Here is a 26,789-nt window from a genome sequence, read left to right on the forward strand (position 1 = left end):
GTGGTCTCCAATCTTTTTACACCCAAGATCACTTTTTAAATGACAGAACAAGCCAAGCTCTACTGCCCTGCCCCTTCCTTGAAGCCCCGCCCTCTCTGTTCTCCTCCTCTCCATCACTTGCTATCCCCAACCCTTATACTACTGTTTTTTTTCCCCAATTCTTCTGTAGAATGAGGTTTTTCCAACATTTGGCCTGTCTAGACTGGACCAAATGTCAGAAGAAAAACCCTTCTTCTGGAAGCCACCTTATTCCTTGTGGAGAGAGGAATATAGGGGTGACGGAAGGATCATGTTTGCTCTTCCACTAAAAAAAGCAGAAGAATAAATGCATCCCTGGATGCAGAAGGGTTTTTCTGGGATATCTCGAATCCTGAAAAACTCCTGCAGTCTAGCCGGACCCCCGCTGGGTTGAGACAGGATGTGTAGTCTCTGCGGTGGGAATGAGGGATTTGGGTGTGGGAAGGGGTGAGAGGTGCAAGCTCTGGGAGGAAATCTGGATGCAGGAGGAGGTGGATAAGGGGACGCTGGCTCGGGGAGGGAGTTCCAGGCCAGGCAGTGTTGGGGTCAGATGGAGGGTTAGGGTACAAAGCAAGCCACAGACTTCTGGATGTGAGGGTGCAGGAATTTGGGTTGGGGTATGTGAGGGGCTCAGGGCAGGGGGTTCCAGTGTATGATAGGCTCAGATGTAGGGTCTGGGGGAAAGGGGAGTGCAGGAGTATTATGATGCTGTGGGCAGATGGGGGCTTGGCTCCAGTTGGGGGTTGATTGGCCAGGCTTCATTTTTTTTAATAAAATACTGTGTCAAACAAAGTTTCTGCATTGTCTTTATTTCTGAGAAGGGCAGGGAACCTGTTTTGAGTCAAGGGTCACTGACCCAAGAAAAGTCAGTTGGGGCCACACAAGTGAGATGCAAAAAAAGAAAAACAACCTCCAACCCCCCTCTCCAAGATTCACTAATGTGGCTCCAACTGCATTGGTGGGAACAGAGGGACATAGTACTGGGGAAGGGTGCCCGTGGGTGTTTTGTCAGGGGACAGGGTGTCAGTGGGGGCAGTTCTGCGGCTGGAGGCAGGGGAGAGGGAACAGGGTGCTGGGAGGGTAGAGGACAGGGTTCTGCAGCAGGGGACAGGGTGTCAGTGGGGGCAGTTCTGCGGCTGGAGGCAGGGGAGAGGGAACAGGGTGCTGGGAGGGTAGAGGACAGGGTTCTGCAGCAGGGGACAGGGTGTCAGTGGGGGCAGTTCTGCGGCTGGAGGCAGGGGAGAGGGAACAGGGTGCTGGGAGGGTAGAGGACAGGGTTCTGCAGCAGGGGACAGGGTGTCAGTGGGGGCAGTTCTGCGGCTGGAGGCAGGGGAGAGGGAACAGGGTGCTGGGAGGGTAGAGGACAGGGTTCTGCAGCAGGGGACAGGGTGTCAGTGGGGGCAGTTCTGCGGCTGGAGGCAGGGGAGAGGGAACAGGGTGCTGGGAGGGTAGAGGACAGGGTTCTGCAGCAGGGGACAGGGTGTCAGTGGGGGCAGTTCTGCGGCTGGAGGCAGGGGAGAGGGAACAGGGTGCTGGGAGGGTAGAGGACAGGGTTCTGCAGTAGGGGACAGGGTGTCAGTGGGGGCAGTTCTGCGGCTGGAGGCAGGGGAGAGGGAACAGGGTGCTGGGAGGGTAGAGGACAGGGTTCTGCAGCAGGGGACAGGGTGTCAGTGGGGGCAGTTCTGCGGCTGGAGGCAGGGGAGAGGGAACAGGGTGCTGGGAGGGTAGAGGACAGGGTTCTGCAGCAGGGGACAGGGTGCTAGTGGGGACAGTTCTGTGGCTCAGGACAGGAGAGTGGGGACAGAGTTCTGTGGCTGGGGAGAGGGAACTGGGAAGTGGGGGCAGGGGGCCAGTGGAGGCAGAGTCCCCTGCATCTGACTCCTCCCAGGATTTCTCCCCCCCCCCCCCGCCCACCAGAGGGAAGCCAGTGCATGCTTCCTCCAGGCCCGACTCCCCTCCCCCCCCCCCCCCAGCGCAGGGAAACCCCACATGCGCCTGCCCCGGGGCCAAAACCCCTGTGCGTGCGCCTGCCCCCCTGTGGCACAGGGAAACCCTGTGCGTGCCTGCCCCAGTGCGGAAACACCCACCTGCCCCTCCGCCCCACGGTGCAGGGGAACCCTGCCCTGCGCACGCCTGCCCCAGGGTCGAAACCCCTGCGTGCGCCTGCCTCGGGGCCGACTCACCCATCCTGTGCTGGTGCAGGGAAGTCGCCGTGCTCCTCCTCCGGGGCTGACGCTCCCTCCCGCAGTGGGCCTGGCAGAGCAGCCAGCGCACTTCCAGAACCCCTGGAAGTGGTGCTAAGTTGCAGGACTTCCATCTACCCCCAGGAAGCCGGCACTACCTCCATTTTTGCTGGAGGTAGGTAGTGGGGCTTCTCGGGGGTGGGGAGAGAATGGGAGGGGGGAGGCCTGGATGCCTCGCGATCGACTGGTTGGTGACCACGGATCTAGATCATCCCTGATAGATGTCTATCCACCCTGATCTTAAATATTTCCAGTGATGGGGATTTCACAACCTCCCTGGGCAATTTATTCCAGTGTTTAACTACCCTGATAGTTAGGAACATAAGAACGGCCGTACTGGGTCAGACCAAAGGTCCATCTAGCCCAGTATCCTGTCTACCGACAGTGGCCAGCACCAGGTGCCCCAGAGAGGGTGGACCAAAGACAATGATCAATCGACTTGTCTCCTGCCATCTCTCTCCAGCCTCTGACAAACAGAGGCCAAGGACACCATTTTATCCCCTGGCTAATAGCCTTTTATGGACCTAACCTCCATGAATTTATCTAGCTTCTCTTTAAACTCTATTATAGTCCTAGCCTTCACAGCCTCCTCTGGCAAGGAGTTCCACAGGTTGACTACACGCTGTGTGAAGAAGAACTTTCTTTAATTAGTTTTAAACCTGCTACCCATTAATTTCATTTGGTCACCTCTAGTTCTTCTATTTAGGGAACTAATAAATAACTTTTCTTTATCGGCCCTCTCCACACCACTCATGATTTTATAGACCTCTATCATATCCCCCCTCAGTCTCCTCTTTTCTAAACTGAAAAGTCCCAGTCGCTTTAACCTCTCCTCATATGGGACCCGTTCCAAACCCCTAATCATTTTAGTTGCCCTTTTCTGAACCCTTTCCAAGGCCAAAATATCTTTTTTGAGGTGAGGAGACCACATCTGTACATAGTATTCAAGATGTGGGCGTACCATAGTTTTTATACAGGGGCAGTAAGAGATTCTGTGTCTTATTTTCTATCCCTTTCCTAATAATTCCTAGCATCCTATTTGACTTTTTGACCGTCGCTGCACACTGTGTGGAAGTTTTCAGAGAACTGTCCATGATAACTCCAAGATCTTTCCTGATTTGTTGTAGCCAAATTAGCCCCCATCATACTGTACGTATAGTTGGGGTTATTTTTCCCGATGTGCATTACTTTGCACTTATCCACGTTAAATTTCATTTGCCATTTTGTTGCCCAATCACTCAGTTTGGTGAGATCTTCTTGGAGTCCCTCACAGTCTGCTTCTGTCTTGACTTTCCTAAACAGTTTTGTATCATCTGCAAACTTTACTACCTCACTGCTTACCCCTTTCTCCAGATCATTTATGAATAAGTTGAAAAGGATTGGTCCCAGGACTGACCCTTGGGGGACACCACTAGTTACCCCTCTCCAATCTGAAAATTTACCATTTATTCCTACCCGTTGTTTCCTGTCGTTTAACCAGTTCTCAATCCAAGAAAGGACCTTCCCTCTTATCCCATGGCCATGTAATTTACACAAGAGCCTTTGTTGAGGGACCTTGGATGAATGCCATCCGGTCCCGGAGATTTGTTAACATTAAGTTTTTCTATTTGTTCCAAAACCTCCTCTAATGACACTTCAATCCAGGACAGTTCCTCAGATTCACCACCCACAAAGGACGGTGCAGATTCGGGAATCTCCCCAACATCCTCAGCCGTGAAGACTGAAGCAAAGAAATCATTTAGTTTCTCCGCAATGGCTTTATCGTCCTTGATTGCTCCTTTTATAGCTTGATCATCTAGGGGACCCACAGGTTTTTTAGCAGGCTTCCTGCTTCTAATGTACTTAAACATTTTGTTATTTCTATTTGAGTTTTTGGCTAGCTGTTCCTCAATCTTTTTTTGATTTTCTTATTACATTTTTTACACTTGATTTGACAGTGTTTATGTTCTTTTCTATTTATCTCACTAGGATTGGACTTCCACTTCTTAAAAGATACCTTTTTGTCCCTCATTGCTTCTTTTACATGGTGGTTAAGCCACGGTGACACTGTTTCAGGTCTCTTGCTATGTTTTTTAATTTGGGGTATACATTTAAGTTGGGCCTCTATTATGGTGTCTTTAAAAAGTTTCCATGCAGCTTTCAGGGATGTGGCTCTAGTCACTGTGCCTTTTAATTCTGTTTAACTAACCTCCTTATTTTTGTGTAATTCCCCTTTTTGAAATTAAATGCCAGGGTGCTGGACTGCTGAGGTGTTCTTCCCACCACAGGAATGTTGAATGTTGTTATATTATGGTCACTATTCCCAAGCGGTCCTGTAACGGTTATATCCTGGACCTGATCCTGCACTCCACTCAGGACTAAATCGAGAATTGCCTCTCCCCTTGTGGGTTCCTGCACCAGCTGCTCCAAGAAGCAGTCATTTAAGCCATTGAGAAATTTTATCTCCGCTTCTCTTCCTGAGGTGACATGTATCCAGTCAATATGGGGGTAATTAAAATCCCCCATTATTATAGAGTTCTCTATTTTGGTAGCCTCTCTAATCTCCCTCAGCATTTCAATGTCAGTATCGCTGTCCTGGTCAGGTGGTCGATAATGTATCCCTACTGCTAATTTCTTTTAATTTCTTTTTATTTTAATTTCTAATAATCCCTACTGAACTTTTTCCTAATGTCCAGCCTTAACCTCCCTTGCTGCAGTTTAAGCCCATTGCTTCTTGTTCTATCCTCAGAGGCCAAGATGAACAAGTTTTCTCTCTCTTTCTTATGACACCCTTTTAGATACCTGAAAACTGCTCTCATGTCCCCCCTCAATCTTTTCTCTTTTCTAAACTAAACATTGCTTCTTGTCCCATCCTTAGAGGCCAAGGATAGGACAAGAATTTTTCTCCCTCCTCCTTATAACAAATACCCTTTTAGGTCCTTGAACATAAGACTAGCCAGACCGGATCAGACCACTGATCTGTTCCACTCTCCTGTCTTTTGACAGTGGCTGGTGCCAGATGCCTCCGAGGGAATGAATGGAATAGGGCAGTTAAGTGATCCAGCCATGGGTCTTCCAGGCCCAGCTTCTGGCAGTCAGGTTTAGGGACACCCCGAGCATGGGGCTGTGTCCCTGATCACCTGGGCTATAGCCATTGATGGACCTGTCCACATTGACATCAGCTAATTATTTTTACCCACTAGTACTTTTAGCTTTCACCACAACCCCTGGCAAAGTGTTCCTGGGGCTGACTGTTTCCTGTGTGACATTGGTAGGGCAACTTTGCACCTACTGCCCTACCAATGTCAGTGGGTGGCCGCTGATTCTTGTGTTGTGGGAAGGGCTCAGTGACATGTCCATATTTACTTTCTCCACATCACTCGTGATTTCATAGACCTCTGTCGTATTCCTCTTTGGCGGAAAAGTTGTAGGCTTTCTAATCTCCTCTTATGGAAGCTGTTCCATACCCCTAACTAGGTGGTGTTCTTCTCTGTACTTTTTCCAGATGCAGGGTTGTTGTTTTCTGATGGGGGCAATCAGAACCGCACACAGTACTGCTCTCTGTCATTGTAGTGGTTGGAAAACTGGACTAGGCATAGCTGGCAGTCACTTGTTCATGCTTTAATATATTTCCTAGCATTTGGCCCAGTCTGTTTTGAAAGAAACCCTGAGATGGCCCCGAGGAGACAACTACACAGTCCAACAAATGCTGCTGCTGAAATGTTCTCACTCTATGAAACATTCTCCATAAAAGCAAAGCTTCATGCATATGCAAACTGACAATCATAACTGCTCCCATGTCACTTCTCTGTAAATGAACTACTCTTGCCCTTGTGAAGAACTTCATGCTTAAACCATACAGAGAGTAGCAAGCAGCCAAAGTGCATAGTTCATTTTCCCAAGTCACTGACTGTTACTATGGCTATCAATGCTGCCACACAAATGCCTTGCAAATTATTCGTTTAAACTCAAAATACATGGAAATAGCCAGAAAAAACAGATTTGGTTGTGCTCATTTCTGCTTTTATGGCATGACAAACAGGAGAGAAAATTCTGAGATGAATTAATGCTGATCTTAACTTAAATCACTTGAACTCTTCATCATCTGTGTGTGTGTGATCACTGAATGGTGGGCTGGCTACATGTGTTTTTTCACAACTGGTCGGCTAAGTCCTATACCCACATGAAAAATTCAGCATTTGGGAATATTATGTACAATTATGATTCTCCCTGAAGGATGCTGTGTCCATAAAGTACAACACTGTGGATGCAGCGGGGATATAAAAGACTGCTTATAAATTCTAGATACACAGACCAATTCTTCCCCTAATACTGCATTGCAGTAGAGAGCCTTTGCATTGCATACTGATAAACTGTATTTGTGGTACAGTTTAGGAGCTAGTGGGGGAATTAGAGGTGGGTGACAACCTGGGAAGTAGTGATCATGAGATGGTAGATTTCAGGATCCTGACCAAAATATACACCCTGGACTTCAGAAAAGCAGTCTTTGACTCCCTCAGAGAACTGATGGACAGGATTCCCTGGGATGCTTATATGAAAGGGAAAGGAATCCAGGAGAGCTGGCAGCATTTAAAAGAAGACTTATTAAAGGCACAGGAAGAAACCATCCCAATTCGCAGCAAGAGAAGCAAATATGGTAGGCGACCAGATTGGCTTACCGGGGAAATCATTGGTGAGCTTAAACACAAAAAGGAAGTTTACAAGAAGTGGAAACTTGGACAGATGACTAGGGAAGAGTATAAATACGTTGCTCGGGAATGCAGAGGAGTTATCAGGAAGGCAAAATGCAATTGGAATTGCAGCTAGCAAGGGATGTGAAGGGTAACAAAGGTTTCTACAGGCATGTTAGCAATAAGAGGGTGATTAGAGAGGGTGTGGGGCCCTTACTGGATAAGGGAGCTAACCTAGTGATGGATGATGTGGGAAAAGCTGACGTACTCAATGCTTTCTTTGCCTCTGTCTTCACGGACAAGGTCAGCTCCCAGACAAATGCACTAGGCAACGCAGTATGGGAAGGAAGTGGACAGCCCTTGGTGGGGAAAGAACAAGTTAGGAACTATTTAGAAAAGCTAAACATACACAAATCTATGGGTCCGGATGTAATGCATCTGATGTAATGTCATTGCGGAGGCTTTGGCCATTATCTTTGAAAACTCGTGGAGATCAGGAGAGATCCCGAGTGATTGGAAAAAGGAAAATGTAGTGCCCATCTTTAAAGAAGGGAAGAAGGACGATCCAGGGAACTACAGACCAGTCAGCCTTATCTCACTCCCTGGAAAAATCATGGAGGGGATCCTCGAATCTATTTTGGAGCAGTTGGAAGAGGGGAAAGTGATCAGGAATAGTCAACATGGATTCATGAAAGGCAAATCATCTGACCAATCTGATTAGCTTCTAATGATGAGGTAACTGGCTCTGTGGATATGGGAAAGTCAGTGGATGTGATATACCTTGACTTTAGCAAAGCTTTTGATACGGTCTCCCACAATATTCTTGCCAGCAAGTTAAGGGAATATGGATTGGATAAATGGACTGTAAGATGGATAGGAAGCTGGCCAGATTGTTGGGCCCAACGGACAGTGATCAACGGATTGATGTCAGGTTGGCGGTCGGTTTCTAGCAGTGTGTCCCAAGGATCTGTTCTAGGACTGGTTTTGTTCAACATCTTTATTAATAACCTGAATGAGGGGATGGATTGCACCCTCAGCAAGTGTGCGGATGACACTAAGTTAGTGGGTGAGGTAGATACACTGGAGGGTAGGCATAGGGTCCAGAGTAACCTAGACAGATTAGAGGATTGGGCCAAAAGAAATCTGATGAGGTTCAACAAGGACAAGTGTAGAGTCCCGCACTTGGGACAGAAGAATCCCAAGCATAGTTACAGGCTAGGGACTGATTGGCTAAGTAGCAGTTCTGCAGAAAAGGATCTGGGGGTTACAGTGGATGAGAAGCTGGATATGAGTCAACAGTGTGCCCTTGTAGCCAAGAAGGCTAATGGCATATTAGGGCGCATTCGGAGGAGCATTGCCAGCAGATCTAGAGAAGTGATTATTCCCCTTTATTCGGAGTATTGTGTCCAGTTCTGGGCCCCCCAATATAGAAAGTATGTGGACACATTGGAGAGGGTCCAGCAGAGGTGACCAAAATGATTAGGGGGCTAGAACGCATGAGGAGAGACTGAAGGATTTGGGTTTGTTTAGTCTGCAGAAGAGAAGAGTGAGGGGGGATTTGAGAGCAGCCTTCAACATCCTGAAGGGAGGTTCCAAAGAGGATGGAGAGAGGCTGTTCTCAGTAGTGACGGATGGCAGAACAAGGAGCAATGGGCTCAAGTTACAGTGGAAGAGGTCTAGGTTGGATATTAGGAAAAACTATTTCAGTAAGAGGGTGGTGAAGCATTGGAATGGCTTACGTAAGGAGGTGGTGGAATCTCCATCCCTAGAGGTTTTTAAGTCTCGGCTTGACAAAGCCCTGGCTTGGGTGATTTAGTTGGGGTTTGTCCTGCCTTGGGCAGGGGGCTGGAGTTGATGACCTCCTGAGGTCTCTTCCAGCTCTATGATTCTATGTGTGTGACATTTTCTCTATGGATATTATAGAATTTGCTGGGAAAAGTCTCCCTCACACACATTATTGGAAATTACTGTCAGGCATCTGAAGTTTGTCTAATGCCTGCACAAGCCATGAATGTAACAAGTGATCAGAAGCTGTAACTTTCAGAATAAGTATTGATCACTATTGAGTTGTTTTTGAAAGAGGGCAGGGAGATGATTTGCCATTGCTTTCTCACAGTGGAAGGAGCAGACTGCACTTTGCAATTCTTTGTGACCTGTCAGCTGACTTGTGTTTTAGCAGGCAAGAAGAACCCATCATCCAAGGGCAAGGTAGTGCTGACCAACATGCGGATACTGAGCAATGGGTTGACAGTGTTGCCACCTACAGCCATAGACCATGCAGAGGAATCCAAGCTTCCCAAAGTCAACATCCCACTAGAATGCTTGGGAAATCCGGGCACAGGAGACTCCTCTGCAAAACGAGACAATGTGGCCACTCTGACTTACCTCAACACCTTACAGTCCAAGTGCCAGCTTCATAGATTGTCCAAATTTGAATCGGAGGATTCTGGGGTTGAACTGCCAAGTGGAGCTAATTCTCCATCTACACCAAAGGGCTCAGAGAAGAGCTTTGTGCTTCACACCGGAGACTTATCTTCTGACTCTGGAGTGCTCAGCACCTCTTCTTCTCCAGAAATTGACCATATCATAAGACAGGGTAAAGACATCAGAGAGGCCAGCCAGCGTGCCACAGAAAGTGAAAAGCAAGTTGAATATTACAGCCAGGCAGCAGATACGGTGCAGATCCCTACAGCTTCCTTAGAACATTTCAGTGATTGTCAGGAGGAACAAAGTCCTGATCAATTTTTTGGCCAAAGTGAAGGACAATATTTGGAAGAGAATCCCAGCAAAGAGAAAGACCTTTCTATTAAAGACAATCCTCTAGCTGTTTACCCCAAAGAAAAGCAAAGGCCAATCATCAACCATTACAAAGATACCTTTGGGAGTATGCAAGATCTTCAGCTCCATGGACACCAGCTCACAAAATATCCCACAAGCGACAGCTTAGATGAATACATGGATGAGTGTTGTCGATTAAGTGAGGTAAGAAACCAGACATGCAAACTGAAATACTACAGATGGAATTTTCAAGTCAGTCTAAGTTGCACAGGTAAAAATCCCATTGATTTCAATGGGAGCAGAGTTAGGCCAACTTTAGAGTGCGGGTTTCTAAAGCACTCAAAGTATTAAGGTCTGTGGAGAATTGCTGTTTATTTTAAGCAACTGTAATTTATATGAAATGACATTGTTGAGGAACTTATGAGCCCAAGAGCCAGAGCCTCAGCTATCGAAGATCAAAACTAAGTGACTAGTTCTAGGACAATTTACACCAACCGAGGCTCTGATTCAGTCATGCACTGAATGGCAGAGGTGCTGCTGCTATTAAATGCACACATGTTTTGAAGGGGTGGTGGAGTAGTGAGCATGCTATTCATCTCATGAGATTGCCACCTCACAGTATCCCAGAAGGTGCTGTCACAGGCCTAGAAATTTGATAATACGTGTAACGTCAGGGCGAAGTCATCCTTGTTACTGGAAGTGGTGGCTCCTTTGTGTAGCGAGTGAATTAAATGCACAGAGGAACACTGCAGAACTGCTTGTATTCATACTTTCTTTAATGTCTATCACACCAGAGCAGCAAAAACCTCAGTGCTTTGAGATCAGCAGGTGAAAGGTGGAGCATAAGCACAGAGCTGCCTCTTCCTCAATAGCTTGGCCAGTTTCATAGACTTATTTGCTTCTCCATCATAGAGTAGAATGTGCACCTGCTTAGTCTGAAATGCAGCTAGAAAAGTGTTTGTCACAGGCTGGAGAAGGAGAATAAGATGACTTGTTGTGCAGCTGCTCTGTCTTGGCAAGAGTTGCTCTAGTGCTTTGTTTCATGTGCTGACAGACTGCTGATTTGCTGTCTTGTGCTTCTGCTTTCAAGATCTAGCAATAATAAAACATAATCAAGTAATTAATTCTTGAGAGAGGGAGACCAAAGTGTACCACGATCAAAAGGAAGTAGCTATAAGGCCTTGTCAAACTCAATAATCCTGCAAACATACTGAGTATGGTGAAAGATGCACAATGCGGAAACTCTTCTACTTGTGTCCTTCTCTCCCCTCCCGCCAGCAGCTTGACTATTATGCCTGGTCTATACTATGTGGTTAGACTAATGTAACTGCCTTGCACCAATCTAACTGTGGAAGTGTCTTTGCTTAAATTTGGCTCCTGCTGATTTAAGTGCTTCTCTACACGCATTTAGTAACACCAGCTCTCCAAGAAGCCTAGAGTCATTGTTGATATAGCTGGGTCAATACAGTGTCAGTATAGACCCTAAATTTTTTATGTTGACTGTTTCTGGCCTTCAGGCGCTGTCCCACAGAGCCCCATATTGACAATATAATCAACACAAGAAACCAAAGTGTGCACACGCACCAGTGACTTTGTAACTGCAGTGGCTGCCAGTCACCGTAAGTTAGGTAGACAGTTTTGTAGTGTAGACCTCACCTTAGACTAGCAACACAGTAGTGCTGAGCCCTGACACTTGCCTAATTCTCATTGAATTCAGTGGAGGGTGGGGGTGTCTCAATCCTTTTGAGATGTGGGTGTAAGCTCCCAAGCCGTGATTTTCAAGTATCACTAGTGGCTTGGGATGCGTGCAACATAAGACACTAAAGAGACCTGAGATTTATGAAAGCTGTGCATTCACGCTTCCAAATCTGTCCCCAAGATGCGTTGCATTTAGCTTTACAGACCCACCCCTCACTAGCTGAGTCTCACGTAAATTATTAATCAATTTTGGGCAATCTTAGTCTTTCCATTTAAATTGTAAGGTTCATGGGGCAATCTTCTCATGGGGTGTGTGTACAGAACCTAGCACGAGGGGACCACCAACAAACAGATTGCATTTAAAATGAAATAGTGTTAGATAGTGCTTTAGCCTATACCCCAGACAGTGCCCACCACTTAAGTGATGTACATATGTATAGTAAACATACTTTATTTGGAATCTAATGACTGGAAGGTAGCTAATGTGACACCAATATTTAAAAAGGGCTCTAGAGATGATCCTGTCAATACATGATCCTTGTCCGTCCCAGGCAAATTAGTTGAAAGTATAATAAAGTAGGGTCACCATATATCCAGTTTTTCCTGGACGTGACCTTGTTTTCACGTTATATCGCTGGCTGGCTGGCTTTTAAAAATGTCAAAAAATGTCGGGGATTTTGCCCTGCAAAGGGGATCGGAGAGGGGCCGGGGCATGTGCTTGTCAAATGGAACATTCGGAGCCATTCGGCTGGACGCGAACAGCCGCTCTGCACATGCGCCCCAGCACCAACTGGCAAAAGTGAGTGGCAGCGGTTCTGGTGAGACCCAGGGTGTTACCTTCTGTCCCGCTGGATTTATGACCCTGACTCTGTAGGAGGGGAGGGTCGTTAGGTTAGAGCAGAGGGGCTGGGGGTGCCTGGCTCTGGGGGCGGGGTGGGTTAGAGCAGAGGGGCTGGGGGTGCCTGGCTCTGGGGGCGGGGTGGGTTAGAGCAGAGGGGCTGGGGGTGCCTGGCTTCGGGGGCGGGGTGGGTTAGAGCAGAGGGGCTGGGGGTGCCTGGCTCTGGGGGCGGGGTGGGTTAGAGCAGAGGGGCTGGGGGTGCCTGGCTTCGGGGGCGGGGTGGGTTAGAGCAGAGGGGCTGGGGGTGCCTGGCTCTGGGGGCGGGGTGGGTTAGAGCAGAGGGGCTGGGGGTGCCTGGCTTCGGGGGCGGGGTGGGTTAGAGCAGAGGGGCTGGGGGTGCCTGGCTCTGGGGGCGGGGTGGGTTAGAGCAGAGGGGCTGGGGGTGCCTGGCTCTGGGGGCGGGGTGGGTTAGAGCAGAGGGGCTGGGGGTGCCTGGCTCTGGGGGCGGGGTGGGTTAGAGCAGAGGGGCTGGGGGTGCCTGGCTCTGGGGGCGGGGTGGGTTAGAGCAGAGGGGCTGGGGGTGCCTGGCTCTGGGGGCGGGGTGGGTTAGAGCAGAGGGGCTGGGGGTGCCTGGCTCTGGGGGCGGGGTGGGTTAGAGCAGAGGGGCTGGGGGTGCCTGGCTCTGGGGGCGGGGTGGGTTAGAGCAGAGGGGCTGGGGGTGCCTGGCTCTGGGGGCGGGGTGGGTTAGAGCAGAGGGGCTGGGGGTGCCTGGCTCTGGGGGCGGGGTGGGTTAGAGCAGAGGGGCTGGGGGTGCCTGGCTCTGGGGGCGGGGTGGGTTAGAGCAGAGGGGCTGGGGGTGCCTGGCTCTGGGGGCGGGGTGGGTTAGAGCAGAGGGGCTGGGGGTGCCTGGCTCTGGGGGCGGGGTGGGTTAGAGCAGAGGGGCTGGGGGTGCCTGGCTCTGGGGGCGGGGTGGGTTAGAGCAGAGGGGCTGGGGGTGCCTGGCTTCGGGGGCGGGGTGGGTTAGAGCAGAGGGGCTGGGGGTGCCTGGCTCTGGGGGCGGGGTGGGTTAGAGCAGAGGGGCTGGGGGTGCCTGGCTCTGGGGGCGGGGTGGGTTAGAGCAGAGGGGCTGGGGGTGCCTGGCTCTGGGGGAGGGGTGGGTTAGAGCAGAGGGGCTGGGGGTGCCTGGCTTCGGGGGAGGGGTGGGTTAGAGCAGAGGGGCTGGGGGTGCCTGGCTCTGGGGGCGGGGTGGGTTAGAGCAGAGGGGCTGGGGGTGCCTGGCTCTGGGGGCGGGGTGGGTTAGAGCAGAGGGGCTGGGGGTGCCTGGCTTCGGGGGCGGGGTGGGTTAGAGCAGAGGGGCTGGGGGTGCCTGGCTCTGGGGGCGGGGTGGGTTAGAGCAGAGGGGCTGGGGGTGCCTGGCTCTGGGGGAGGGGTGGGTGTACAATAATTCTTCCTTTAACACGTGCCTACTTAACATGTTTTCACGATAGCATGATTTTTTTTAGGGAACGTTTTTTGAATTACATGACTGTCCCCGGAATAACACAATTTCCCCAGCTGTCCCGTTGCCGGCGGCTGCGTGGGGCTTCCCTGGCCTCCCTGCAAAGCGGCGGGGGGTTCCCCGCTTGCTGCGCTGTTCCCTGCTGACGCCCCCTCGCCGGCCGCCTTGCCCACTCTCCTCTGCCCCCACTTGCAGGGTTTCCCCAGCTGGCCTGTTGCCAGCAGCTGCACGGGGCTTTCCCCGCCTCCCTGCAAAGCGATGGAGGGTTCGCCGCTCACTGCGCCCTTCCCTGGTGACCTCCCCCGGCAGACTCATCACAGGGGCATACTCCCACCCCAATCCCCCTCCATTCTCCTCCCCTTCCCTTCCCCAGAGCCAAACCCCTCCCCTCCCTGCTGTAACCCAGCCCCCTTTCTCCCCCCACCTTATGTCCCGGTCCCAACAGTCACCACCACTTGAAACGCAACCCCCACCTTTTCCATTATTTTCAATGGGAAAACTGACCCCGCATAACACGTTCTCGCTTAACACGATCATTTTCTGAAACATCTGTAGTGTTAAATGAGGAATTACTGTGTTTGGTTAGAGCAGGGAACTGGGTGTTAGAACTTCTTGCTTTTTACCTTTCCTGCAGCAGGGCAGTGTCTGTTGATTAGATTTGGGGGTTCCAGTCTCAGCTTTGAGGATTATGGGATCTGGTGCTTGGTGGGGCGGGCAGGGGAAAGGAAGGGATTCTGGGAAGCAGGATTCCTGGGTTCCTTTTCTAGTCATGCCACTTCTCCCCTCAGTGTCTTTAACTTCATGCCCCGCAATGGGCCCCAGCCAGCAGCTTCCCTGACCCCCCACTCTCTCCTCCTGGGCTTCTGGCTGGTTGGCAGCGCTGCTGTTGCCCACGCTGCCACGCTTCTCGGGGAGGCATGGTGGGGAAGCAGGAGTCCAGAATGCAGCATTCCCTCTCACCATGAGAGCCAGCGGGAGGCAGCGGCAGCCCCAGCAACAGCAAGGCAGCAGCCAGAGCCCCGAGCTTGGCATGCATGGGGACAAGTTTGCCAGCTCCTGAGCCTGGCCTCCTGTGCGGGTGGAGCAGCTGCCGCCGCCGCAGCAGCACTGGCAGGTACCAGCTGTCCTCTTTTTTGAAAGCTCAAATATGGCAACCCTAAGTAAAGAATACAATTGCCAGACACACAGATGAACAGAATTTGTTGTGGGAGAGTTAACATGGTTTCTGTAAAGGGAAATCCTGCCTTGCTAAAGAATGTGGACTAGGGGGGTCCAGTTGATATAGTGTACTTAGATTTCCAGAAAGCCTTTGACAAGGTCTCTCACCAAAGGCTCTTCAGTAAAGTAAGTAGTCATAGGATAAGAGGGAAGGTCCTCTCATGGATTGATACCTGGTTATCCAAGACTGGTTAGCTAAGACTGGAAACAAAGGGTAGGAGTAAAGGGGCAGTTTTGAGAAGGGAGAGAGGTAACCAGTGGTGTCCCCCAAGGGTCCGTACTGGGACCAGTCCTATTCAACCTATTTATAAATGATCTGGAAAAAGGGGTAAATAGCGAGGTGGGAAAATTTGCAGAAGATACTAAACTGCTCAGGATAGTTAAGACCAAAGCAGACTGTGAAGAGCTTCAAAAAATTTCACAAAACTAGGCTATTGGGCAACAAAATTAGAAATGAAATTTAATGTTAATAAATGCAAAGTAATGCACATGAGAAAATATAAACCTGAGTATATACAAAATGATGAGGACTAATGTAGCTATAACCACTCAAGAAATCTTGGAGTCATTTTGTATAATTCTCTGGAAACATCCACTCAATGTGCAGCAGCAGTCAAAAAAGCAAACCAAACGTTAGGAATCATTAAAAAAGATAGACAGAATATTTTATTTTCTCTCTCTAAATCCATGGTACGCCCACATCTTGAATTCTGCACACAGATGTGGTCACCTCATCTCAAAAAAGATATCTTGGCATTGGAAAAAGTTCAGAAAATGGCAACAAAAATGATTAGGGATTTGGAGTAGGTGCCATATGAAGCGAGATCAAAAAGACAGGGTCTTTTCATCTTAGAAAAGAGGAGACTAAGGGCAATATGATAGAGGTCTATAAAATCGTGACAGTTAAGGAGAAAGTGAATAAGGAAAAGTTATTTACTTGTTCCCATAACGTAGGAACTAGGAGTCACCAAACGAAATTAGTAGGTAGCAGGTTTAAAACAAATAAAAGGAAGTTTTTCTTCACTCAGCGCACAGTCAACCTGTAGAACTCCTTGCACTAGTACTTTAACAGTGTTCAATAATGAGCTAGATAGATTCATGGAGGCTAAGTCCATCAAAGGCTATTAATCAGGATGGGTAGGAATGGTGTTCCTAGCCTCTGTTTGTAAGAAGCTGGAAAGAAGCATACTGGGCTAGCTGGACCTTCTGCCTGACCCAGTATGGCCATTTTTATGTTAACCCTTTTAAAGATTTTATCAGTTGACAGCTAAGATCTGAATTCAAACTAGGGATGTAATAGTGTAGTCGATTAACTGGTTAACCAATAAGCAAAAGCTTAACGGTTAATACTATAGACTATATGCATTTCTCTCCTCCCACCCTTGCCATTAAATTTTTTAACAGGCTGGCCAGCAGCCCAACTCAGTTCTGGCTCATGCCAGCTCTATCCTCGCTGCCACTCTGCATTTAAAGTGTATTAGGAGCCAGATGGGCAGGTAGTCTGACTCAATTCCGGCTTGCACTGGGTCCAGGAGCTCAGACTCCCCCTTAGACAGGGGCTGCTATCGCTCCCCTCTGTTGCCTCTGTATCAGAGAAAGCAGCACTGGGTGACAGGGAGCCAGTCCACAAGGAGAACTGGTTTTTAAATTGGTTCCCCTTGTGGACTGGCTCCTGCCTGGCACTGCGCACTGCACACTGCCTCTGATACAATGGCTGCCTTTCCCACCCCTGGGGACTATAGAATAGTCGACTGATAAAAATTCAGAAGGTTACTTGACTATTCAATTAACCGATATTTAACATCCCTAATTCAAACCTCTTTACTATCCCCTGTTCCACTGATGACATTCATAGCACACTGACCTGCAGGTCCAGATATATTCATGACATACTTGCAGAGAAGTCATGAAAACAAAAACATGAAATACTCACACTGCAACCTTCCAGCAGAACACTACTTTATTTTTTGGAATCCAGACTAACACCACCGTAACCAAAAGCAGAGACACACAAACCTTATACTAGGCTGGTTCTTGCCTGCCTGCCTCCTTGCTTCAGCTCTCTAATCTGCAGGTAGACAAGAAAACAGCCCTGCACCTCTGCCCAATCTTAGTGATAACTTGCAATTCCAGCAGTCCTAACTGCCTTCACTCACAAGGCACCAATATAAAAGTACATTGCAGTAAACTCTAAAGAGACCTACTAGTTGGGGCAGGTTAGGGGTGTGTCTCAAAAGGGGCTAGCATAGGCCACCTTGAGGGCAAGGCCCTGAAGGGTGGCTACAAGAGCAGGATTGTGCTGCAAAAACGGGGGCTGGTGGCGACCCTATCTGACAGCCACATTAACGGTCTGAAAAGTAGCCATAGGGTTAGTATTTGTGACGTGCACACTTGTCCGCTGAAAAGTGAGCTGCAAGCTAACAAACACCCATATCAGATGGTAATAAACTCAAGCTGTTACATTGTTACCAATCCGTCAAGTCAGTCCTGTCCCTTGGACAATTTCTCTTTGGACACTGGCCTTGTATTGCACTAAAGGAGAGCCATAGAAAGAGGCTATCACAGTCCAGTACCATTTCCATAGCGTGGGTGTGCCACACAGAGGAAGCTGTAGGCTGTTCTTGGAAAGCAACATAAAATACAGGGTGGGGAAGATTAGAAAAGTACAGAGTGATCCTCTGTTTCCTGTTTATTCAGGAATCTTAACAAAAGCCGTCAGCCTCCACTAACAAATATTTCCACTCAGCCTATGACATTGCTAGTCGACTACTCCAAGCCCAGGCTGTGCTGTTTGCAATAACATTCCGGGGCTGATGTTGAAATATTTCCTTGCACATTATTTGGGATCCTGGAGCATTGTGGATAAGAGCCACATGCTATAGAAAGGAGTGAGCTGCGCAAGGTGCAGGCGAGAAGAAGTGTATTGGAAGGGCAGAACAGGTCATGCTGGTGGGGGGAGTGGCACTATATGTGAGAGAAAATGTAGAATCAACTGAAGTAAAAATCTTAAATGAACCAAAATGTTCCTTAAAAATCTCTATGGATAGTAATTCCATGCTCCAGTAATAAGAATATAGCAGTGGGGATATGTTATTGAGTACCAGATCAGGACTGTGATAGTGACTGTGAACTGCTAAGGGATATTAGAGAGGCTATCAACATAAAAAACTCAATAATAGTGGGGGATTTCAAATATCCCCATATTGACTGGGTACATGTCACCTCAGGATGGGATGCAGAGAGAAAATTTCTTGATACCTTACATGACTGCTTCTTGGAGCAGCTTTTTCTAGAACCCACAAGGGGAGAGGCAGTTCTTGATTTAGTTCTAAGTGGAGCGCAGGATCTGTTTCAAGAGGTAAATATAACTGGACCGCTTGGAAATGGTGACCATAATGTAATAAAATTGAACTACTTCTTTGAGTACTCATGTCTATTCTGATTAGGTGTATGTGTGCTGTGTGCACGGATTCCAGAGCTTTTTCCCCTAGCAGTATCCGTAGGGCCAGGCAGGGAGCCCCCTGGAGTGGTGCTGGTATACCAGTGCATATGTACCCCTGCTGGCCCTCCACCCCCTCAGTTCCTTCTTACCTCCTGTGACGGTAGCTGGAGCGTGTGTTCAGGCTCTCAGCCTTTCCCTTAGCAGACTGTGATCTTCTCTCATCTTGTATTATAGTTAAAATCTGTTGATAATTAGTGGTTAGTTTGTGTAAATAGGGTGATTAGTCACAGGAGAAGAGCTCAGCGGACTCTCCCCATCGGGGAGGGGATGCCAGGGCCCCAGGGCTTTACGCCGTGTGGGTCTTGCTCCAAACCTATGCCCTGTGGCGAGCCGCACTCTTCCTACTTGAAGTGCCTAGGGGAGGCCCATCGAGCAGAGAATTGCTCTCTGCAAAGGATCCAAGCCAAGAACTAAGAGAGAAAGGGACTCTCGGCTAAAACTTTTGCTAATGGAGTCAGCGCTGCAGCCTCAGAGTGAGAAGCGTCCCCACTCGGTACACAGCACACCGTCTGCTACATCTGTGGCACTGGTCAGACATCACACTGCCATGTCAAAGGCGCCCTGGCACAGGTCGCAGTCACCGGTATCGGGGGTCTCCAAAGACTCCAGAGGGTGGTCGATGGAAAGGCATGGCCACAAAGTGCGCCCTAAGGAGGGGAACTTGGCCTCGAAGGTGCTTAAAAGCAGGCGCAGCCCAGCTTGGAGCCCAGGTCAGGCAAATGGGATGGGGGCTATTTGGTGTCCCTCCACCCTGGAGATGTTCGATGCGGCGCGTGAGCTCATCGAACTGACCTCGACCGAGGGGGATGACTCGGTGCCGCAAGTGCAGGCCACGGCGTCACACGAGACGGGTAGTTTTCCCATGGCACTATCCTTGGTATCATGGGCCCTGCAGACCACTGCACAGTCTCCAGCCCAGACGCTGACTCAGGTACTGGCACCGACTCCCAGCCTCTTACCGGCCTTGGCACTGGTATTGGGGCTGGCAAGGACTCTTCTGCCATCGGTTCAGTCGGCACCAGGGCAGATGGTGCGGCCCCAGGCAACACCGGTGCAGATGTGTGATGAGCCGGGCCAGATCTGGGCACCACTGAGGGGGTCCACTCAGGGTGAATTGCTCAAACTTGGGGCTCCTTATAGCCCCAGACTGGAGACCTTCCCAACTAGGCCACAAACCAGTTCCCTAGAGCACTTCAGCTGCCTGTCTGACCAGCCAGAAGCCTCACGAGCAAAACCCTTCTGACACCCCAGCTATATCCATGTCCCAAACAGCCCCAGGCCTGCACACAGGTCAGGGGTTATAGGACCCAATCTCACCTACCCCGAACGGGTTCTCTGGTCCCAAGAAACCAGCCACAGATCCCAGGTCAATTTACACTCTGGATCTTACCCACAAATCATGTTGAGCCAACCCTTTAGAGTCTAAAATCTAAAGGTTTATTACTAAGAGAGAGAACAGCATGAGAGTAAGGTTGTTAAAGTGTAACCCTTCTGCCGGGTAGGCCTGGCAGTAACCAGGGCTGGGTTCAATATCTTGGGGTCCATCTCACATAGAACTGGCCCGAGCCCCCACACAGTAATCTGGGAAATTCACACACCCTTGGGTGCCTCTGAGAGGCAATGCTTCCCCACTCACAAGCACTGTGTCTGAGTGTAGGAAAGAAACATTTAATGAAACAGAGAGAAGTCATACTGCATTAACTTGGGGAAAACACCACAAACAGAGTTCATAACCCAAACATGAGCCGAGCCCCCCCCCCGCCACCCTAGCCAAGAATCACCCGAAGTCCAAAGAGTTTGACACCCCAAAAGTCTCTGTCCCTGGTCCGTGGGCCTACCACCAGGCCCAGGGAACCCCGGCTCCCCATCCGGGTCAGTGTGGGGTCATCCCATAAGAGCAGTGTCCTATCTGTCACTCCCTTACGGGCCCCACCACCAGAAGAGAGCCAACTCACTACGGCCTTGACTAGGCCTCCGGCGATTGGTCAGGGACAAGGGGCCACAACACATCTCGAAGAATAACAGTTACAAGATAAGTAACCTTTTCATCCCTATGGTGGGAAAAACACCTAAGCAACCCAACACTGGCATTTAGTTTTAGAAAGGGGAACTACACAAAAATAAGGAGATTAGTTAAACAGAAATTAAAAGGTACAGTGACAAAAGTAAAATCTCTGCAAGCTGCATGGAAAACTTTCAAAGACACCATAATAGAGGCCTAGCTTAAATGTATATCCCAAATTAAAAAACACAGTAAGAGAACCAAAAAAGTGCAATAGTGGCTTAACAACCAAGTAAAAGAAGGAGAGTGAGATAAAAATAGACATCTTTTTAAAAGATGTCTAAGTCAAATCCTAGTGAGGAAAATAGAAAGGAGCATGAACTTTGGCAAATTAAGTGTAAAAATATAATAAAAAAGCCAAAAAGGCGTTTGAAGAACAGTTAGCCAAAAACTCAAAAAGTAATAGCAAAATGTTTAAGTACATGAGAAGTAGGAAGCCTGTTAAATAACCAGTGGGGCTCTTGGATGGTCAAGATGCTAAAGAAGCACTCAAAGTAAGGATGTTAAGTATCAGTTATTTCACTAATCAAATAGTTGATAAGCCGGCACTGCCCCTTTGAAATGCCATCATGCAGCCTGGGGACTCCAGCTGACCCCGGGCTCTGTGTGGCGTTGCCCCTTTGAAATTCTGCGGCGGCATTTCAAAACTGCATGGAGCCAGGGCTTCCTGCGGCGCTGCCACTTTGAAGTTCCCCACTCTTCTCCCCCTACGCAACCAACACCCCCCGCTATCTCCGAGATACTGACTTCCTAAAGAAACTACAAAACGTTGATAACCTCCCCTATAACACCATCCTTGCCACCATGGATGTAGAAGCTCTATACACCAACATCCCGCATGAAGATGGATTACAAGCAATTAGAAACACTATCCCAGAGGACACCACTGCCAATCTGATAGCAGACCTATGTAACTTTGTTCTCACCCACAATTATTTCCAGTTTGAGAACAACTTATACCTCCAGATCAGCGGCACAGCCATGGGTACACGCATGGCCCCACAGTATGCTAATATCTTTATGGCTGACCTAGAACAACGTTTCCTCAACTCCCGTCCTCTTTTACCCCTTCTCTACTTATGGTACATCGACATCTTTATGATCTAGACACATGGCCAAGAAACACTGGAGATATTCCACAGAGATTTCAACAACCTACACCCCACCATTAACCTCAGCCTGGACCATTCTACACAAGAGATCTATTTCCTGGACACGACAGGACAAATCAGCAATGGAAAATTAGACACCACTCTCTACAGAAAACCCACTGACTCATACAGTTACTTACATGCTTCCAGCTCCCATCCAGAACACACCATATGATCCATCATCTATAGCCAAGCCCTTCGATACAACTGCATCTGCTCTAATCCCACTGACAGAGACCAGAAACCTCAGGATCTCTACCAAGCATTTATAAACCTCAACTACCCACCCAGAGAAATAAAAAAGCAAATTGAAAGAGCCAGACGAATACATATAATTTATGCTATCATGTGCCGAAAGTGTCCGTCTGCTATGTACATTGGACAAACGTCTCAGACACTTCACCAAAGGATCAATGCCCACAAAACAGATATTAGACAGGATCACAAAGAAAAAACAGTTTCTTGCCGTTTCAACCAGAAAGGACATTGTCTCAATGACTTGATTCCCTGCATCCTGCTTCAAAGACCTTTTAAGACTTCACTTCAAAGAGAATCCTCTGAACTGTCATTCATACTTCAATTTGACACTTTACACTCAAATTTGAATAAAGACGCTAATTATCTTACCCATTACCAAGATAGCTTCCCCAATTATCACCTCTAATATCATTAGCTCACAGACATTTACCTCCCCTCCTTCCCCCCTCCCTCCATCCCCCTTCTGTTCTGAAATTTGATTTGTCCTTTTCATGTGTGTTCATTTTTTTAATTGTGTCCTTTGGTATATATGGTTGTGCTATTTTCTTCCACTATTTGATCTGAGGAAGTGGGTCTTGCCCACGAAAGCTCATCACCTATTAAACCATCTTGTTAGTCTTTAAAGTGCTACACAGTCCTGTTTTTTGGGACAAGACGGCATTCACCCAAGAGTTCTGAAAGACTTCAAATGGGAAACTGTGGAACTATTAACTCTGGTTTGTAACCTATCCTTTAAATCAGCTTCTGTACCTAATGAGTGGAAGATAGTTAACATGACACCAATATTTAAAAAGGGCTCTAGAGGTGATCCTGGCAATTACAGACTGGTAAGTCTAACATCCCTTTCATGGATTGATAACTGGTTAAAAGACTGGAAACAAAGGGTAGGAATAAAGGATAAGTTTTGAGAATGGAGAGAGGCAATTACTGGGTTCCCCCAAAGGTCTGTGCTGGGATCAATCCTATTCAATGTATTTATAAATGATCTAGAGAAAGGGGTAAAAAGTGAGGTGGCAAAATGTGCAGATGATACTCAACTGCTCAAGATAGTTAAGACTGAAGCAGACTATGAAGATCTTCAAAAAGATCTCACCAAAATAAGTAGTTGGGCAACAAAATGGCAAATGAAATTTAATGTTAAACATAAAGTAATGCACATTGGAAAAAATAATCCCAACTATACATAAAATATGATGGAGAGTAAGTTGGCTACAACTACTCGAGAGAAATCTTGGACTCATTGTGGATAGTTCTCTGAAAACAGCCACTCAATATGCAGCAGCAGTCAAAAAAAGCGAACAGAATGTTAGGAATCACTAAAAAAGGGATAGAGAATAAAACAGAGACGATCTTATTTCCTCTCTCTAAATCCATGGTACACCCCCATCTTGAATACTGTGTACAGATGTGGTCACCTCCTCTCAAAAATGATATCTTGGCATTGGAAAAAAATCAGAAAATGGCAACAAAATGATTAGGAGTTTGGAACGGGTCCCATTGGAAGAAAGATTAAAAAGACAGGTTCTTTTCAGCTTAGAAAAGAGGAGACTAAGGGCGATATAATAGAGGTCTATAAAATCATGACTGTTATGAAAAACATGAATTAGGAAAAATTATTTACTTATTCCCACAATATAAGAACTAGAGGTCACCAAATGAAACTAATAGGCAAAAAGTTTAAAACAAACAAAAGGAAGTTTTTCTTCACTCAGCGTACAGTCAACCTGTGGAACTCCTTGCCAGAGAATGTTGTCAAGTCTAGCACTTCAACAGTGTACAGCCGTTCCCTGACTTACGACCACCTCGACTTACGATCATTCGCATTTACGACCAACCTCACGGCAGCACGTTGTGTTTGCGTGTCTGTGGTCAGGCAGTGTGTTTACGTTTCATTCCCTCACAGTGTTTTCGGTGTTTGCTTGTGGCCATCATGTCAAGTAAAAGAAAAAGGGCTAGTGATAAGGGTGGTGAGAAAAGAAAAAGAAAACTATTGATTTGGAACAGAAAATAGCAATAGTGAGACAATATGAAGAGGGTCAAACAGTGTCCTTCATGTCGCGTAAGTTAGGGCTATCGAAATCTGCTATCCGCACCATTATAAAGGATAGTGATTGCATTGGTGAAGCAGTGAAAGGGTCTGCTCCTATGAAATCAAAAATTCTAACAAAGCAAAGAGCAGGTCCCATCCTGGAAATGGAAAAACTCTTAGTGCTTTGGATGGAAGACCAAATTGAAAAACACACGCCATTGCGTCTCATGACGATACAACCTAAGGCTCATAGTCTTTGAAGACTTAAAGAAAAAGGAGGGGTATGACTATGACCAAACTTTCACTGCCAGTCATGGTTGGTTCAACCATTCCAAGATGCGTGCAAACCTTCATAATGTGACATTAAGTGGGGAGGCAGCCAGTGCTGATTCGAAAACAGCAGAACCTTTCACAGAAGAATTGGATAAACTGATAAAAGAAGGAAATTATTTTCCAGAACAGATCTTTAATATTGATGCGACAGGTCTCTTTTGGAAGAAAATGCCCGAACATACCTACATAAAGAAGTAAAAACTATGCCTGGTTATAAGGCTTTCAAAGATTGTCTAGCAGTCTTGTTAGGAGGCAATGTTTCTGGGTATAAATTGAAACCCCTCTTGATTTATTGCTCTGAAAACCCTTGAGCCTTCAAGAATATCAGCAAGGCTACTTTACCAGTCCATTAACGTGCTAATAAGAAAGCGCAAGCGTCATCCAGGCTTTCTGAAGACTGGTTCATGAACTGCTTCATCCCTGAAGTCAAGTCATATTTTCTGGAGAAAGGAATTCCTTTCCAAATTTTGCTTATTTTGGATAATGCTCCAGGTCAGCCTCAATACCTAAATGACTTACATTCTGACATTAAAGTGGCATTTCTGCCTCCCAACACCACATCTATTCTCCAACCCGTGGTCCAGGGGGGCCATAGCTGCTTTCAAAGCATATTATCTTCACAACACATTTGCAAAGGCAGTAGCTGCCACAGAATGCGAAAATGGCAAAACATTACTTGAATTTTGGAAAGACTACAACATTCTGCATTGCATAAGGAACATTGCTGCAGGGTGGGAAGAAGTCACTCCACAATGTATGAATGGCATATGGAAGAAAATCCTAAAAAGATTTGTGAACTGTTTCAAAGGCTTTGAAAAAGAAAAGGCACTGGAAAACATTTCTAATAACATTGTACAGCTGGTGAAAGAAGTGGATCTGGAAATGGATAATGAAGACATACACCAACTGGTTGAGAATGTTGGGGAGGAGCTGAGCAATGAAGATTTAATGCAGCTCAAGGCGGAGAGGGTAGCAGAGGAAGAGAGACAAACAGCCCAAGGAGAAGCAGCAGCTGCCCCCAAAAACTTTGTGATGAAAGAAATGGCTGCAGCTTTCAGCAAAATAAATGAAGGAATGCCAATGTCTGGAAAAAAAATGGACCCTAATGTTGCAAGATTCTCAAAGGTGGATTGTTTAATTCAGGACGCCCTGGCTTGCTATAAGGAAATTTATAACGAGAAGAAAAAACAAATTGTCCAGCCCAAAATGGATATTTTTTTAAAGAAAGCTCCCAGCAATGCTGCCTCCCATACTGAACCAATGCCTTCTACATGCAAAGGAACTGCTGAAATACAATCTGTTGATGTTGATGTTCTTACCGTAATTTTTTACTCCTTCAATTCCTCATCCAATTAATTCAATTCACATTACTGTATTTAAATTACTGCATTGTTTTGTATTTCATGTTCATGTTTGTTAAATAAAGTTTGCTGTTGCTGCAGTAGTGTTTTTTTCGTGTTTCCATTTTTCGTTGTTGATTGCTGTATTGTTGGTGCTTGGTTACTCTTCGTGTGGGGCATTTCCGACTTATGAACAAATTGAGTTACGACCAGCTATTCGGAACGTAACCTGTTCATAAGTCGGGGAACGGCTATACAATAAACAGCTAGATAGGTTCATGGAGACTGTCCATCAAAGGCTATTAACCAGGATGGGTAGGAATTGTACCCCTAGCCCAGTGTTTCCCAATTTTATTTGGCCACTGAACCCTTCTGAACTTGAAAATTTTTTGTGGAACTCCTGACTGACACTGCGCATAATGCTGAGGAGTGACATCATTGTCCCCACTCTCTGGCTAAGCTGGCATTACACAGGGACACTTATTGTGGCAAACACAAATACAAATTGTTTTCAATACAATTCATAAATGAATGAAAATTCCATTCCATTACAATAATTCAGGTTATAATGGGATTTTCTTGTGGAACCCCTATTTTCACTTCACAGAACCCCGGGGTTCCATGGAACACCACTTGGGAAATACTGCCTTAGCCCAAAGCTGGGCAAAATACTGCCCAGGGGCTGGATCTGGCCTGTGAAGCCACTGGGTCCCACCCACAGACCACCCTGCCGGGACCCTCAGGCACATAGCTGCCATGGGTTTAAAGTGAAGAAACAATCTGCCAATAGACATTGACTCCAGCCAATCTCTCAGCTCCTATTGGCTGGAAACAACCAGCCAAAAGGGGCTGGGAGTTTGGCCCGAGGTATGGGGACAGCGCAAGCCCCTTTCCCTCTCCCAGAGCTGAGAGTCACATGGAGGGAATAGCCTGCAGCTCTAAGTGATTTGGGGCTACAGCAGGTAGGGAGCCCAGCCTGCTTTGGGTATGCTGGCCAGGAGACAGGTAACCGCCTCCCAGCCAGAACCTGCCTCTAGCACTCCTTCCCCTCTTACACCCCAAATCCCTCCTCCGGGTAACCGTCAAAACTCTCTGCACTCCCCTTTCCTAGGTCACAACTCCCTCCCAGGCTCTGTACCCTCTCTACACCCCT

General features: G+C 47.6%; 1 protein-coding gene across 4 annotated transcripts in view; it reads left to right on the forward strand.

Moving 5' to 3' along the window:
- LOC102454024 (uncharacterized) overlaps positions 1 to 26,789 on the forward strand; it is an 88,703-nt gene that overhangs the window by 24,421 nt on the left and 37,493 nt on the right. Inside the window, exons 1-2 of one of the 4 annotated variants that reach the window (XM_075935728.1) lie at positions 3,179 to 7,666; positions 9,108 to 9,913. In XM_075935728.1, the coding sequence (XP_075791843.1) occupies positions 9,155 to 9,913 (759 nt within the window). In that variant the 5' untranslated portion in view covers positions 3,179 to 7,666; positions 9,108 to 9,154. Of the gene's footprint in view, positions 1 to 3,178; positions 7,667 to 9,107; positions 9,914 to 26,789 lie in introns of those variants that run through there. The other 3 variants (XM_075935729.1, XM_075935726.1, XM_075935727.1) reach the window with 3 other exon arrangements.

This window comes from Pelodiscus sinensis, chromosome 8, assembly GCF_049634645.1.
Source record: "Pelodiscus sinensis isolate JC-2024 chromosome 8, ASM4963464v1, whole genome shotgun sequence".
Lineage (NCBI taxonomy): Eukaryota > Metazoa > Chordata > Testudines > Trionychidae > Pelodiscus > Pelodiscus sinensis.